Raw genomic sequence first — 17,065 nt, 5'->3', positions numbered from 1 at the left:
AACGGAAGAAGTGGGATCCAAAGAGTCAAGGCGGACTCTCAATTTGCTGTAGCAGTCTGCACAGAGGAATGAGCTGCTCTGCAGGTGTGAACCCCCTTTCTTCCTCCTCCCTGTCCTCTACTTCTGTCTTCAGGACCTTGCTATACAGCCTAGCCTGACAGTGAATTCAATCTTTTTACGTTAGTCTCCTGAGTAGCTAGAATTACAGGCATGTACCACTGTGTCTGGCTAAGTCAAGCGATTTAGAAAATGGAGCCAATTAACAAAGCCTTTTAGAGGCTAAAGTAGGAAAGGGCCTTCTTCCTGCAATCAACTTACTACTTAAGTCTGTGAACAACAAGAATGCTGTAGGAATATGTGTGCTATGAATATGTATTACTCTCATTGGTTAATAATAAAGCTGTTTGCCTATAGCAAGACAGGATAAAGTTATGCGGGACAATCAAACTGAGGACTTGGATGAAGAAGGGCAGAGTGGAGGGAGACGAGAGTGAGTCGCCCAAGAAGCAGATGCTAGAGGACCGGTAAAGCCACAGCCACATGGCAATACATAGATGGATAGAAATGGGTTAATTTAAATGTAAGAGCTAGTTAACACCAAGCCTGTGCTATCAGCCAAGCATTCTGTAATTAATATAAGCGTTTGTGTGCTTATCTGGGACCAAGTGGTCGGGACAAAAAACCTCCACCTCTGCTTACCCAAGCATGTATAAATTTTGATTTACTTCATAAAAATTAAAAAGGAAGAATCACAAAAAGGAAGGCATCTTTGATTTTTATGTAGATGTTAACCAGCTTCAGACTTCGGTCTGTGCTCCACCATTTTCCTTATAAGCAACTACACACCAAGATATATGTGACTTGGGTATGGCCTATGCTCATTCATTCATACTCAAGTATGATTTCATAGGGAATTTTCTAGACCTTACCTCAAGCAGAGCTGCTGCGGGATCACCCTGTAGGCTTTTACCCAGCTTGTCAACTTCATCCAATAGGAACACTGGATTGTTAACTCCCACAGTCTTCAAGCCATTTATGATTCGACCAGGCATGCTGCCCACATAGGTGCGCCTGGAGTGAGAGAGAGAGCAGTAAGGTCACAGCAATGATAAGGCAAAGGGCAACACCACTGAGGAGGGAGACCTTGGGACTGGGACGTCCTCAGTTCTCACCAGCACGGGAAGAAAGCTCTATGTACACAAAAGCACTACCATAATTATGATGTGTCAAAAAGATGTTCGATTCAATTCAAATTTTCTGCTTGACTCTAATTGCGAGTTGCCCATGACTTTGGAAGAACTTTAAGTCACATAGTTCTGCTTGAGGGAGACAGATGGAGAGAGAGATCCAAATCTCTGGTTTTTAAAAGCAATAATCTGAGGTAAACAGTACCTCTATCAAGACTCCATTACCCTAGCGTATTCTTGCCCCACATGCACTAAATGGCATAACTCAGTTCAGTCCAGCATTATTGAGGGAAAATGTCAAAGGCTGCGGTCACATGTGAATCAGCACCATTACGTAATCACAGCAGATGTAAACACGTTTACACAACAAAAAGAGGCCTTTGCCCAGAGGGGGCCAGCTTTCTGCAGCACTCTATTGATTTCCACCAGGCAGAGCAGATTCTGCTTCTGAAAGGGCTTCAAGGGCAGTCTGCCTGGAAGAAAACGCTCAGCACTAAGTGGAGCAGCAGCAGTTACATCATGACCCACACAACCACAAAGCCCATTTACAGAGCAAGCCTCAGCTCTGCCACATGACTGCACAAAGTAGGGCAGAACAAACAGAGTGACCTTTGAAAAAAACAAGAAAGCCCGAAAAACTGTCACGGGAACGGCTTTTTTCCAGGGGAGGTGAACAGTACTGAAGCTAGCTACAATAATGCTCTTTAACAATAAGAAATTAGCACATTTGAGATTTCAGAATGGAGCTCTGGGGATGTAGAGCACTTGACTAGCAATGCACAAGGCCCTGGGTTTGATCCTTAGCACTACCTAAGCCAGACAGGAGGATCAGAAATTCAAGGTCATCCTTGGCTCTATAGCAAGTGAGGTTGGCCTGAGATACACGAGGCCTTGTCTTAAAAATAATAATAATCTTTGTAAGAGCCAGAAGTAATGGATGACTCCAAGGGAATAGTGTCTTCCAGACACAACTGGATTGAAGCACATATGAACTCACAGAGACTGTGGCAGCATCCACAGGACTTGAACAAGTTCAAGGCAGCTCAGAGGAGGAAGTGGGCATGGGCTACCACACGTACGTACGTAACTAAGAAGCTACCTGCAACTGATACCTACTGGCAAAGGGAGAGTCAGTTTTCTCTAATGGAGTCTCCCTCAGTATAGTGACCACACCTCAGGGCAGGCTCCATTCCCAGGAGTAGTTAGCCAACACAAAATAAAATCAATAGTATTTTTGGAGACCTTTTGTCTTGTTATGCTCTGTTTGGGCATTTTTGTCTCAGTCTTATTGATCTTTTGCTTGTTTATGTTGATTTTCATGTTTTTGGCTTAATGGGGTTTTTGTTTGTTTTTTGTTCTGTTTGGTTTTGTTCCTTTTTTTTTTTTTGTCTTTGTTTTGAGAGGGAGAGAGAGAGCATTAAGTAGGGTGGGTACAGAAGTAAGGAGGATTTGGGACAAATTAAAGTAGGGGAAAAACACAATTAAAAAATACATTGTGTGGGAATAAATTTAACAAAAAGTTTAAATAGTAATAATAAATAATAATAAATTTGATAATGGAATACAAAAAGGAGAACATGAGAAACCACTAAACTTTTTCAAATTCTTTCTCTAGTGAACAGACTTGCCCCTACTCTGATTGTTTAAATGTAGTAGAAAAGAAAATTATTAAAATTTCAAATTCTCTTGCTTTTCTGGTTTTGATAAGATTTCAAAAACAGGTACTTACAATTCTATACCTAGAGACGGGGGAGAAAATGATATCCCAGGACTCTTTCTAGAGCAAACCAACAGGTTCTTGTTATGGCCCACTTTCCCCCAAAGCCCACGGAAAAGATCAAAACCCCTCTGTCTAGAATTAAGGGTCATCACAGTCTACCTGCCAGCAACTTCCCCAACAGCACGAGCCTTCTCTTGTTTCATTCATAAACAAGATCCACAAACCCTGTAGGGGTTTTCTTTACAGTTCTTAACATCATGTTCTCTGCTATGGTATAGACATGGAGTGTCCTTCGAGGACCCATGTGGTAAAGCTTTGGTCCCCAGGTGGCAGTATCAGGAGTTAGTGAAATTTTTTAAGTAGGGTCTACTGGGAGGGGATGATATTTCTAACAAAGGGATTAAGATATTTCTAATAAATTATGATTGATTCTTAAAAGATGGCTATTAGAAAGGAGTACACTGTCTTCAAACTTGTGCCAGGCTTCCCAAAATCAGTGTAACCACTTGCTCCAGTATTAGCTCCTAGGATGTGACGCAGCCAAAGAAAGCCCCTGAAAGAGGCTGTCCAGTGCTGTTTGGATTTTCAACTTTAAAAACTGTGAGCTAAATACATGTCTTTCCTTGACTGATTGTTTGCCGCGGGTATTTAATTATAAAGATTTTTTTTTTTTAATATCCAGTGTATCCAATTTACTATGTAGCCTAGGGTAGCCTTGAATTTGGGCTAGTTCTGCCTTATCCTCCTGAGTTACAGGCATGGGCTGCCACCATGCTGAATTTCCAAGAGTTCTCAGAGACCTCACCTGAACACGTCTCCCACAGTAATCTTCAATAATGCCATGCCTACAGCACTGACAGGCTCCACAATTCATCTGATTCTTACTTATGACCTAGTTCAGTCTGGATGCTGTAACCTCTGAGCACCGAGTACAGCTAATACATGGCAGTTACATTCTGCTCCCTCAGATACTCCAAACCACCACTGGTACTTTGGGCAAATTATTTGACCTAAGATTCAGTTTCCTCACCTATAAAAGAAGAACAACAGTGCCAATGCCAATCTCATGAAAACTTGGGAAGAAGCCATCAGGAACCACAACTTAAGTAGAAATCAGGACAACTGAATTTGAGCCTGACTTTAATTTCTGCTTTGTGAAAACAACTCCAAAAATGTCTTTTGAATAGCACCAGGCACACACAGTATTATTACTGTTCCTCAGTTGAAAGTGACATCTCCAAACTTTGGGTCACTAGTCTAAAATGAAGCCAGGAAGATAACCATCACTATTAGATCAAACATGCAGGGATCCAGTCACCACTGTTAGGGTGATAAGTCTGAATGACACTATAAAGCTCATAGGCCACTGCAAATGTCTATGTGACTTCACAACAAAGTGAGAAACCCCACATTACACAACACCCAAATCTGCTGAATTTACTGACACTGAGTCTGAGGCTCGAGTTTCACTGGGAAGTATATTCCTTTCCATGAGCAGAGAAAAGCAATGATTTAACATGAACTGGTTAGATGAATGATTATTTGGTGGAAAGAGTAAATACTACTTCTAGTTATTAGAGGAGAAAACTTCTAACTTTTTAAAACTACTGTAGAAATGTAGCACTCAAGTGTCTATGTATGCTCAATTTGTTTGCACGTTTTTCTACTCAGGACTGACTTTTGTCACATAAAACATTATGGCAGGACAGGTAATTCACCAACTGAAGATGCAGAATATACTTTGTTCTAAGAAGACTGGGGAATATGGACTTGGATAGTGAGAATTCAGACGTACACAAAATAAAAATATTCTCTCTCATACCCACCAAACAGTAGTCATTTCTCAATAAATCAAACATATGAAAGTATCCTCCGTAGAAACCAGAGGCAGGAAATAAGTAAAAGCTGCAAAGGCTAGCCTTGTCTCCCTGCTATGTTCCCAGCACGGTGTGTAAGTGTGCATGGAACATCACTCCTGTACATCCCCAGTGTGTAAGTGTGCATGGAACATCTCTCCCTGTACATCCCCACAGTGTGTAAGTGTGTATGGAACATCACTCCTGTACATCCCCAGTGTGTAAGTGTGCATGGAACATCTCTCCCTGTACATCCCCATAGTGTGTAAGTGTGCATGGAACATCGCTCCTGTACATCCCCACAGTGTGTAAGTGTGCATGGAACATCTCTCCCTGTACATCCCCACAGTGTGTAAGTGTGTATGGAACATCTCTCCTGTACATCCCCACAGTGTGTAGTGTGTATGGAACATCTCTCCTGTACATCCCCACAGTGTGTAAGTGTGCATGGAACATCACTCCTGTATATCCCCACAGTGTGTAAATGTGCGTGGAACATCACTCCCTGTACATCCCCACAGTGTGTAAGTGTAAGTGTGCATGGAACATCTCTCCCTGTACATCCCCACAGTGTGTAAGTGTGCATGGAACATCTCTCCTGTACATCCCCAGTGTGTAAGTGTGCATGGAACATCTCTCCCTGTACATCCCCACAGTGTGTAAGTGTGCATGGAACATCTCTCCTGTACATCCCACAGTGTGTAAGTGTGCATGGAACATCTCTCCTGTACATCCCAGTTGTAGTGTTGAACATCTCTCCCTGTACATCCCCACAGTGTGTAAGTGTGTGAACATATCTGTAATCTATTGTAATTATCATCTCCTGTACATCCCCAGTGTGTAAGTGTGCATGGAACATCACTCCTGTACATCCCCAGTGTGTAAGTGTGTATGGAACATTCCCAACTATGTCCCCAGCACACAGCACCTGGAAATTAGCACAGAGTGTAAGTGTGTAGGGAACATCACTCACTGCTATGTCCCCACAATGTGTAAGTGTGTAGGGAACATCACTCCTGTACATCCCCACAGTGTGTAAGTGTGTAGGGAACATCACTCCTGTACATCCCCACAGTGTGTAAGTGTGCATGGAACATCACTCCCTGTACATCCCCAGTGTGTAAGTGTAAGTGTGTAGGGAACATCACTCCCACAACCAACTCAGCCTCAGAGCACAACTGCTGAGAACTGAAGCAATCATGTTCATTTAAAAACCTGAATTCTGGCTGGAGACAAACCTCAGTGGCAAAGGCTTGCCTAGTATGTGGAAGACCCTGCATCCAACCCTATCACCACAATAAATAAGGTAATAAAGTACAGGGATTCTGTGGAAACAGAGCATAGTATCCCACTACAAATTTTGTGTTTAGTATTAGCTAAAAATCAAATTTGAAGAATGCCTGGCCCTCTCTCTCCTTTTTATTCATTCCAAATAGTGTTGCCTGCATTTAGATTGGGGCTTTTCACCTGAGTTAACACAACTGAAAACCAACTTTGCACACATAACCAGAGGTTTGTCTCCTAGATAATCTAGATCTTGTCAAGTTGACAGTCAGTATTAAACATGGGGGCGGGGGGAGGGATAAAGTAAATCTATATGCAGAGGCAGGTGGTGAGGAGGATATGAGCACACCAGAGTATGTCTGATGTACTTCAGTAAAAAAAAAAAAAAAAAAAAAAAAAAAAAAAAAAAAAAAAAAACAATAAGAAGAACTTACTGATATGGCTATTTTTACTTCACAGAAGACTAGATGGTTTATTTATAACTTCTATTTCAGTTACAGATGAAAATTTATCAACATTAGAAGCTACAAGATTTTCTTTTCATCTTCTTTTAAAACTGAGCCATTCGTATTTTTCAATGACAGACCTTTATACCTGTCCATGTAGGAAGCAAAGTTATTTCAGACTCAATAACATCAACAGTGATTTGAGATATAATGCAGGGATAAGTTTTTTTTTTTTTTTTTAAATCAAAGAACAACAAATGAGAAACGGACTCATGGCTGTGAGTTGGCTGGGTTGGTGGAGTGCTTCCTGAGCGAACAAGAAGACCAGAGTTCACATCCCGAGAACCCGTGCAAATGCCAGGTAGCATGGCAGGTTGTCTGTAACCTCAGCCTCAGGAGATAGGGACAGATTGCTGAAGCAAGCTAGCTAACAAAACTAGCAGAACTGGCAAGCTCTACTCCAGGTCTGACTGAGAGATCCTGCCTCAAAGAACCAGGTGGAAGGGCAACCGAAAAAGATTCCTGACAAGAACCTGGGGTCTCTACATGCACATGCACTTATACACATGTGCCCATACATATGAGAACACACACACACAACACACACACACACACAAAGACAAAAAAGTCCAGATCTATGCAAATACAATTTCATAAACTTCCTCCTTTAGGAAGTTTTTATACTACATTCCTGATAACTCATTTGTTTAAACACAAGAACTCATCAGCAGTAATGGGCATTTTGTGGCTTATAGACAGAAAATTATGCACAGAGATAAACCTGCATGAGTTAATTAATGGCTATGGTTTACTTCATTCTTCCTTTAAGCCACTAGAAATAATATGAAGAAAACAACAGGCTCCTTTGTAGTGGGTAGCTGTTCCAGCTTTGACTTCAAACACTGCCCCTAGTGTGGCAGCAGGTAACTGCCACCCCGCCTATGACCTGCCCCTGGGGTGTGGCCAAAAGGAGACCCCTTAGGACCCAAGATGTGTGTGTGTTTGCTCTCTTAGCTCATGGTCCTGGAGGCTGGATGTGCAGACCAAGTCAGGGTTCCCCAGAGAACTATGCTGGACTGTACCGCATCTCTCCTGGATCCTATAATCGACCCCTTATTGGTTGTAAGTTACCCCTGAAATAAACCTCTTTTAATTACCAGATAAACTACGTGGAATTGCCTCATTAATTATAGCAATACTCCTTTCATCAGATCATTATTTTAAGACATAAATGTAAGTCAAGTCTTTCTTTTTCTCCTCACCTCTCATTTTTTAACTATTAAAAATACAGTCTTTGGTTGTTTCTAAAAACCGACCCTGACTTACTAGCACCTCTCTTTTCTATAAACAGGTAATGCTAGCAAACGGTCGGAGTCCCATGCATGGGACACAGTGACTAAGTGAGGGGACAACCCAAAGCAACTGTGTTTCCTCTTCTCAGAGCAGAGCAGTGGCACCCACTTGGAGGCTAAGGAAGAACAACTTCCCATCAATGCTGATTGAGTGCATGTGATCAATACTCAAAGCCCAAACCTGGGTGCTTCCGAAAGGCTTCCACTGTCACATGGACTACAGGTTCTCAGGGGACACCCAGAGCTCTGTTCTACCCTGGACTGTTCCTTCTGCCTACTTCCAGTCACATCCAGTTCAGAACTGGGCTGTGGACTCACACTCTGTCTTCACATTCTCCATTCCTTAGCAAGCACACCCCACTGTCCATGAGCCTCCAACAGGTTTTCAGAGAAAAGCTGTCACTGGGTTTTAGTGCTTTACGTTTGTCCCGGCAGCACAAGGAAAGCTTGCTGTGTTGTTCAATAAACCACAGACGATACATGCCTAGAATGTAGTTAAAGTCAGACTGACTTCATAACCAAACCTAAATATCTTTTGGAGGGAGGGGACAGCAATCACATTCTCTATCTGTACCATCCATTTCTAAATGAACGGATAGCTACAGTTTTAGGCAATGGAAACCATAAATTTTAATTCTCAGTAGATTTAGCTTTCAATACAATCATAGAATACACAAAGTATATTCACTTGAAAATTAATGACAAATTTTATTTGAGAGCAAAAATTTAGACCTGAGATGTGTTTAAATTCAACAATGTTGTTAAGAAATGATGAGACCCTGCATGTCTGCAATCCCACCACTTGGGAAGTGGAGGCAGAAGGTGCTTCAGTTGAAGGCCAGCCTTGACTACACAGTAAGTCCAAGGCCACTCTGATTTCTATGAGACCTCATCTCAAAACATACAAAAAAAATTAGTGGCAAGACCCACGATAGTATATATTCACTACTAGGCAAGAGACATTTTTTCATAATTCTGCAACATAAATAATAATACCGAGCATAGGACAAATGGTTTGAATGCAATTTAAAAATCAGATTAAAGTTTATAGGAAGTCATATTGAAGCTTATAAACTTATACTCGTCCTCCTGAGAATTTACATTTAAAATAATAACAAAGCTAGGGGTTGAAGTAAAAATTCAGAACAGAGATGTGTTTAAATCCAGCAAAGTCTGTAAAAAGTGATGAGACCTTGCATGCCTGTGTGCTAGGCACTGAGCATTACAGAATTACCAGCACCAATGGAGGAAGAAACAAAGACAAATTCCTCATCAACCATGTACATGCAACAAAAACTCCCCAACAATGTCTAAACCCCATCAGACATAGTGCTGTGCTGCACTAAGAAAGGAAATAATCCAAAATGAGAGAGTACAGGTCAAGTCACGGGGAGGGGCAAGCCTGGTGAGTTCTGTAGTCAGAATTGGATTTCAGCCTCCAAATTCTCTGCTGCTGGTCCACAGTGAGGGTGCGATTTCTTTCTTAGGAGAGTGAACTACAGCCCCTAGTGGCACCAGTGAGAACAAGACTGCAGGCAACAAAAGAATCCTTTGAAACTGTCAGAAAAATGACCCACATCAATTCTCTGGCCTGATGTGCACTTTCAGTCCTTATTAGAACCTTGAAGGCTTTTCCTTTTATGCATATTCTTATTCATGAACAAATAAAAGAGAATAATTTTCTTAAACAGGCCCAGGTTAGTCTTAAACTTGGTATATAGCTATGGCTGGCCTTGATCTCTGAGCCTTTCTTGATTACAGGCATGGGTCACTCAGAAAATAATCATTTCTCAGAGAAAAGTTTCCCATCATTACCTAAGGTCAGTGATCCCTGTGAAAAAGGCTACTGGGAAAATAAGGTGTTGAAAAATGCGTCATATTCTTTCACCAGCAGTTCAGGATTTCCGTGTTCCACATTCTCTTCATGCCAGGCTCTACCACTGAGGTACACGGCAGCCCCCTCCCTTCTCTTACACACATCTTCTAGGTGTGTTCTCACAGTATGCAGGTACCATGGAGCCCTCTGACCACAGAGTACAGATCAGGCTTCCTTAAAGCTCTTCCAATCAGGTCAGCAGGGAGAACCACAGAGCCAAATAATGCAAAGGAAAGATAAATCTGATTATAATAATGTAGGTTAATCAAACATAACACTCTTTTAGTCTTTTTTTTTTTTTTTAACAGAAAGTGGGTCCAGTGTGTAGGGTAATCTGTGATGGATATGTTAACTTTTTTCCTTAGTGAAGCCTGGTTTTCATAAAAGAAAGACTGAAGCCAGAGCAAATTTGCTCTCAAAGATTACTCACCTCCTCATATCTGCCCATAGCACTATAATTATTCTTCTAAAGGCTAAAAAGTTACTGTCATTACTTAGGTAATGTTCTGAGGCCAAAGTAAACGTAAAGGCAGCTAATGTCCAATCACATTCAAGTAAGACTGTAGAAAGCTGAGGCATACACTAGTTAGCGCACTGTACAAATGTCAGTTAAATCACGAAGCAGAATCAGAGCTGAGGCTGAGGGAAGTGTTTTACCTGTGTCCTCGAATGTCAGACTGGTCACACACGCCCCCAAGTGCAATCCTGTGGAACTCTCGACCCAGAGTCTTGGCCACTGATCTCCCCACACTTGTCTTGCCTACTCCAGGAGGGCCAACAAAACAGAGGATTGGGCCCTTCAGGTTGTTTTTCAGCTGTCTGACAGCCAAGTATTCCAGAACCCTCCTCTTCAATTTTTCCATAGCATAATGGTCATTGTCCAGAAGAATCCGGGCTGCCCGAATGTCCAGGCGGTCTGCCAAACCAATAGAAGTCATTTTAGCACTTGGACCTTTTAAGTGAAAGAACTCTTTTCAAGCTTTGCAAGAGCTTAAATATTATTCAGAAAGAAAATGATAAAAAACAGACTGGATCCCTCTAAGTCTTCAAATAGATTATGCTAGCTAGGTTTTTTAGGTTTTTGTTTGTTTGTTTTGTTTTGTTTTGTTTTTGTCAACTTGGCACAACCTGGAGTCATCTAAGAGGAGGGAACCTCAGTTGAGAAAATGCTTCTGTAAGACTGAACTATAGACATGCCTGTGTTGCATTTTCTCGAATGATGACTGATGTCGGAGGGCCCAATCTATTGTGGGTAGTGCTGCCCTTCAGCTGGTGGTCCTGAGTACCATAAGGAAGCAGAATAAGCAAGCCATGAGAAACAAGCCAGTAAGCAGCACTTCTCCATGGCCTCTGCATCAGCTCCTTCTTCCAGGCTCCTGCCTGAACAACCTGGATAATGGACTACCGGCTATAAAATGAAATAAGCCTTTTCCTCTCCAAGTAACTTTTAGTCATGGTGTTTATCACAGCAATAGAAAACAAGACAGAACCCTCCATTGTGTTTGCTTATTCTATTTAAGATTTAGTGTCTCCAGAGACACTCAAAAAAAGAGAGACTCCCTCCCCAAATCACATAATTTGCAATGATTTTCCTAGATACATTATTTCTTTGGGGATATGGTTTCTATATAACGTATTGTGCTGGCATTTTTCCTTCGGGGAGGAAAGGGGTGGTGGGCAGAAGGATGGCTCAGGGGATAAAAGCATTTGATGCACAGCCTATGAACAATAACCCAGAACCCACATAAAGGTGAAAGCAGAGAACCAACTCCACACAGTTGTCCACTGACATGATCCCCTCCAGGTAATAACAAAAACTTTAAAACTTAAAGAGTTTTTTTCTCATTTCAGCAGTAATATCATATATGCCCTCCCCCAATGTAGAAACTAATAAAAAAGAAGAAAGCAGTTACCTCTAATCTATTCTCCTAACAGTCTGGTATGTTGTCTCAGGTGGTGTGAGTATGAGCTTAGATACATATTTTTCAAAATGAGATTTTATAAGGGCTTCTGTAAAATGCTTTTCTTTTCTTCCCCATTTAATGATAGGCAACTTTCAATAGCATGTGTACATTTCAGCAACACTTTGTGACTACTTTGTAGTGTATTATTTAATCATCCATATTCATTTAACCATTCCTATACTGAACTGGGCTCAAAAACACATTAAAAGACTTATATGCATAACCATATAGGATGTTTTACTGAGACTACACAGGTAGTTTAACATACACAAATCAATAAGTGTACATTACATTAGCAGAAAAGTCACATGATCATCTCAATAAATGCAGAAAAGCATTTGACAAAATTCACTTTCTTTTTATGATAAGAATTCAGCAAACTCTGGGGCGGAAGCTGACGACTACGGAGGAGGCTAGAACCGACGCGGGGTAAGGCACCCAGAGGCAGGCAGGCCCACAACACATGGCCCAAACTATCAGAGCAAGGAGGAGGCTGGAACTGACACAGGTTAAGGCGCCCAGAGGTACTAAGACAGGAAGTATAATTTTTTCTTGGGGTTGTGGCCACTGGTATGTTGTCAATACTTTAGTGGACGGCCCCACACTCATGTGCACAGGGGCAACACTAAGCAGATTCAGTGGGTTATACAATAATCAAAAAGTATAGCTTGGGTATAAAAACATTCACAACATTGGAACAGAACAGAGCCCAGTAATAAACCCATCCATATATGGCCAACTCATTTTCAGTAAGGCTGTCAAGATGTGTACTAGGGAAGGATAGTCTCTTCAAACAGATGCTGTAGGGAGAACTGGATAGAGTATGCAGATGAATGACAATTCCTAGAGTTGTTTTTGGCAATGATAATTTTGAAAGTGACATCAACAGCAAGTTATAAAATGCAAAATCAAGAGCTGGGCATGGTGTGCATGCTTGTAATCCTAATACTGGACAGGGGGAAGGTAGGAGGATCCTCCCCAGCTATATAGTGAGTTCCAGGCCAACCTGGCCTACATAAGACCCCGTCTCAAACAAGCAACAAAACAAACTATATATAACAAGTGATACTGAGAATGTGGAGAAATGGGAGCCCTCATACACTGCTACAGGAATGTGAAATGGTATGTCCAGAATTAAAACACTACAGACATTTCTTTTCTTTTGGGGGGGTGGTGGTGGTTAATTTCAGCTTACACTTTCATATCCCATCTACCACTCAAGGCAGTCAGTACAGGAACTCACAGAACTAATGCAGAGGCCATGGGGGAGTGCTACCTGATGGCTGGCTCCCCACAGCCTGCTCAGCCTGCTTTCTTATACACCCAGAACCACCAGCCCAGGGGTGGACCATTCACAATGGGCTGGGCCCTCCAACATCAATCACAAATTAAGAAAACGCCTCACAGGCCTGCCAGTCTTATGAAAGCATTTTCTCAACTGTGGTTACTAATTCTAAAATAACTCTAGCTTTTTTCAAGTTGGAAAAACAAAAACAAAAACCAGGACAGCCTGAAAATAATAAACACCTGAGAAATTAAAAAAAATAGTTTGGGTTTTTTTTGTTTCTTTTTGAACCAGGGTCTCATGCAGCACAGACTTGCCTTGAACCGCCATATGGACCTTCAGCTATTATGTTTTGGCTGCTGCTTCTCAGATGCTGTGATTACAGGTGTGTATGCCACGCCTGGTACCGGAAGATGCTTCTAACCATTTCCTTTCCTCTCACTTCCGGACTCCTGGACACTTTTTCAGTAACTGCTGTGTTCTTGGATGATACAGAGGTTTCTTAACAAAAAATAAACCTATGAGCCAGGGAGTGGTGGTATACTCCTTTAATCCCACCAGTTGGGAGGCAGAGGCAGGTGGATCTCTGTGAGTTTGAGGCCAGCCTGGTCTACAGAGTGAGTTCCATGACAGTCAGAGCTACACACAGAGAAACACTGTCTCAAGAAATTAAAAACAAACAAACAGATAAAACAAACAAATAAATAAATAAATAAATAAATAAACCTACCATATGACTAAGCAGCCCCACCTCTGGGTATATGCATAAATGATTGAAATCAGGACCTTGGAGAATGTCTACATGCTGACATAAAATGCAATATGATATTATTTACAATACCCAAGCAATGAAAGCTGTTCAAATGTCCACTAAGATGAACAGATAAAGAAAATGTGATATACCATGTAACTATTATATTTAACCTTAAAAAAAGGAAATCTTGTTACTTTCAACAGAGTTCATTACACTAAAAGAAATGAGCCAGAAACAGACACATAATGTATGCTTTCATTTAAAATGTGGACTTTAAAACTCTTAGAAGCAGAGTATGATGGCTGTTAGGATCTTGAGGAAGAGGGTGTGGGGGATGATAGAAAAAGAGTCTCAATTTTCAGTTAGACAAGTGTAAGTTCTGGAGCTCTACTACACGGTACAGTGCCTAAACCTAGCAACACTGTATGTACTCTTCAAATTTGCTAGAAGGCAGAGGCAGGCAGACTTACTGAGGTAAGTTTGAGGCCAGCCTGGTCTACACAGTGAATTCTAGTACAACCAGAGCTGCACAGTAAGACATTGTCTCCAAATCAAACCAAACCAAACTAAACAAAATTTGTTAAGAGGGCTGGAGAAATAGCTCTGCAGTTAAAGGCACTGGTCACATTACCAGATGACCCAGGCTCAATGCCCAGCACCCACACAGCTTTTCACAACTGTCTATAATTCTAGTTTCAGGGGACTGACGAACCTCTTCTGGTCTCCTTGGCACCACATGCATGTGATACACAGACACACATAAAATGTTGTGAACAGCAGTTGTCACATGTTTTTATCACCTCTCCCTCTCCGACTCTGCTTCTCTATCACACACATGCCAACTAGAAGAACACAATGAATGGGAGTCGACTTTGGGAAGTGATAGGTATACTTAGAGCGTAGGTGATGGTGATAATTTCATGAATGGTATTTTGAATTTCATCTTAACATGTGTGCAACTTTTCCTATGCCACAACATCTCAATAAAGTGGTTTCAAAATGACAAAGTAAAAATCTGTTACTGTTTGTTTTTTGAGATAGAGTTTCCCAGTGTAGCCCAGGCTGGCCTTGAGTCTAGAACCCTGCTGAGTGTAGGAGTACAGGCAGGTGCCATCATGTCCCGTTGTGCTGTGTAAAAACGAAAATCGGCATCAGCTTTCTGAGTGACCCTGGGACTGACGGACAGGTGTCGGTGTGAGCTCACCGGTTGTGCTCTTGTTCCACGGAAGCTCCACCATAAGTTCCAAATAATTTCTAGTCAGAGCATATTCAGGCATTGATTGAGGCATTTTTTTGAGTCTGTGGGGAGAAAATAGTAAGCCAACAAGTTCAAGAACACAATAATTCCACAAAAACAGAAAAACTAAGCATGCTTCCTTACCATGAATAATTGAAAACCCTGAACAAAGGTTTTAAAGAGCTAGTTGACATGTTTATATATAATATATATTATACATATAAATCAGAATATATATATATATATCATAAAATGGATGCTCTATTAAATGCCAAGGTTATCCTGAATGTTCAAGCCACTGCATGTATATACAGACTAAATACCCATACAAGTAAAAATTTAATAAAATATATCCTATTTTGTTGTTGAGGTTTTCCCGTAATTTGCCTATATAAGGAAGAACTGACAGTCTCCATCCCCGGAGTTAATTAACTAATTACTTCACTGCAGGACTGGGGACAGAGCCTGGAGCCTCACATGTGACAGGCAAGCATGCTACTGCTGAGCTACAGCCCCAGCTCTCCTCTGGCTTTATAATCTAACGAGAAATGAAATAACAGAGCTGGGATACACCTCAGCAGCAGAGCATGCTTACTGTCCACAAGGTCCTGGGTTAAACTCTTAGAACCACAAAACAAACAGACTCCTGACATGTGAACAACACTGTAACTAAACAAAGACAATTGGCCAATTCTTTTAGACATTGAAAATGCAGCTACAATAGTTAGGTGTGACAGCAGAATACAAGCAGCACAGATAGATCACCTCTTAGTGTTTGAAGAAAAGATTAGTGAAAGTGGTGTTAGTTTAGGAGTATTAATAATGTTTTCACAGCTGAGCATAGTGGCACATGCCTATGGTCTATTCACTTAGGAGGCTGAGGCAGAAGAATTGGGTTCAAAGCCAAGTCCAGTCTGATTTCCACAGAGAGATCATTTCCAAAAAAGCTGATTCCAAAAAAGTTGGGAAAAAGAAATGTTTCAAGATGTAAGCTACACAAAACAATGAAGAAAGAGGGTGAATTCCACCAATCACAGCTGTAAGTCAAGAGTTAGGGAGGTGGGGCTGGAGAGATGGCTTAGCAGTTAAGAGCATTTGCTATCCTCACATAGGACCAGGGTTTGATTCCCAGCACCCACGTGGTGGCTCACAACCATCTGTAACTCCAATCCCAGGAGATCCAATGCTCTCTTCTGGCTCCTCAGGCACTGCATGTATGTACAGGCTAAATACACATACAAGTAAAAAAATAAATTGAAAGAAAGCAAAGAATTAGGAAGGTCAGAAAGACAAAAGTTGGCAATGAAGTAATATGCATAGGTAGCTTAAGAACTGATCAAGTGTAAGAAAACGATCAGTGAATAAACAATATGCAGCTTTCAGTCTGTGACTCAAGGTAGCATAATCAAGTTTCCACAAGCAGTAATTTTTAACATTAGCAAGCAAAGTGAAAATACTAATGAACTTTTACCTTTTTATCTCTTTGACACAGACTTTATGAGCCTGCTCCGGCATACTTGATGTTTTTATTTTTTTCTCTAGCATGACAATGTCATCATTATCTTCTTCCTCATCCTCATCTTCTAAAGTCCCTGGGATATGTGTAATCCTTCTTATGGGGCGTATTGCTATAACCTAAGTAGAAAGGATACATCAAAACAAATTGGAGCTGAGGCAGGAGGGCTAAGAATTAAAGGGCAACCTAGGCTACAAAGTGAGCCCTGTCTCCAAAATATTAACAAAACAAAACAAGAAAGGAGAGAAAAAAGGATCAGTGAGGGGGAGGAGAAAGGGAGGTGAGAAAGAATGAGAGAGAGGAGGGGAGAGGAGAGAAGTACTAGGCTAAGGTAGGCCAGGATGGGTGCTACAGACACTTCTATGGTTTTTTTTTTTTGGTATCTTAAGGGAATAAGGTTCAGAACTACTGGGAGGCAGGTGCACACATTCATACTGTAGAACTTAAAAAGCAGACCAGCATAAAGTGGGCAGGACTGTCAGTGCACACAACAGCTAAAAAGTGTCTGAGAGAAACACCAGGAAGCACAGGTGTCTTCTGCACCTAACTGCCCAGCTGCTTTCTCAAACACATCGCCACCTACACTCA

The 17,065-nt window shown here is 41.4% G+C and overlaps 1 protein-coding gene across 3 annotated transcripts in view; it reads right to left on the bottom strand.

Annotated features, from left to right (window-relative positions):
* Lonp2 (lon peptidase 2, peroxisomal) overlaps positions 1–17,065 on the bottom strand; it is a 108,315-nt gene that overhangs the window by 67,703 nt on the left and 23,547 nt on the right. For 2 of the 3 annotated variants that reach the window (XM_028893971.1, XM_028893970.2), the window contains 4 exons: positions 16,433–16,596; positions 14,929–15,023; positions 10,379–10,637; positions 930–1,071 (listed from right to left, as the gene is read on the bottom strand). In XM_028893971.1, coding sequence (XP_028749804.1) covers positions 930–1,071; positions 10,379–10,637; positions 14,929–15,023; positions 16,433–16,596 — 660 coding nt within the window. Of the gene's footprint in view, positions 1–929; positions 1,072–1,392; positions 1,414–10,378; positions 10,638–14,928; positions 15,024–16,432; positions 16,597–17,065 lie in introns of those variants that run through there. The other variant, XM_037206064.1, reaches the window with a different exon arrangement.

The sequence above is a fragment of the Peromyscus leucopus genome, chromosome 5, assembly GCF_004664715.2.
Source record: "Peromyscus leucopus breed LL Stock chromosome 5, UCI_PerLeu_2.1, whole genome shotgun sequence".
Lineage (NCBI taxonomy): Eukaryota > Metazoa > Chordata > Mammalia > Rodentia > Cricetidae > Peromyscus > Peromyscus leucopus.
Note: the sequence above shows the minus strand (reverse complement) of the source record. Positions and strands in the feature narration are given on the sequence as shown.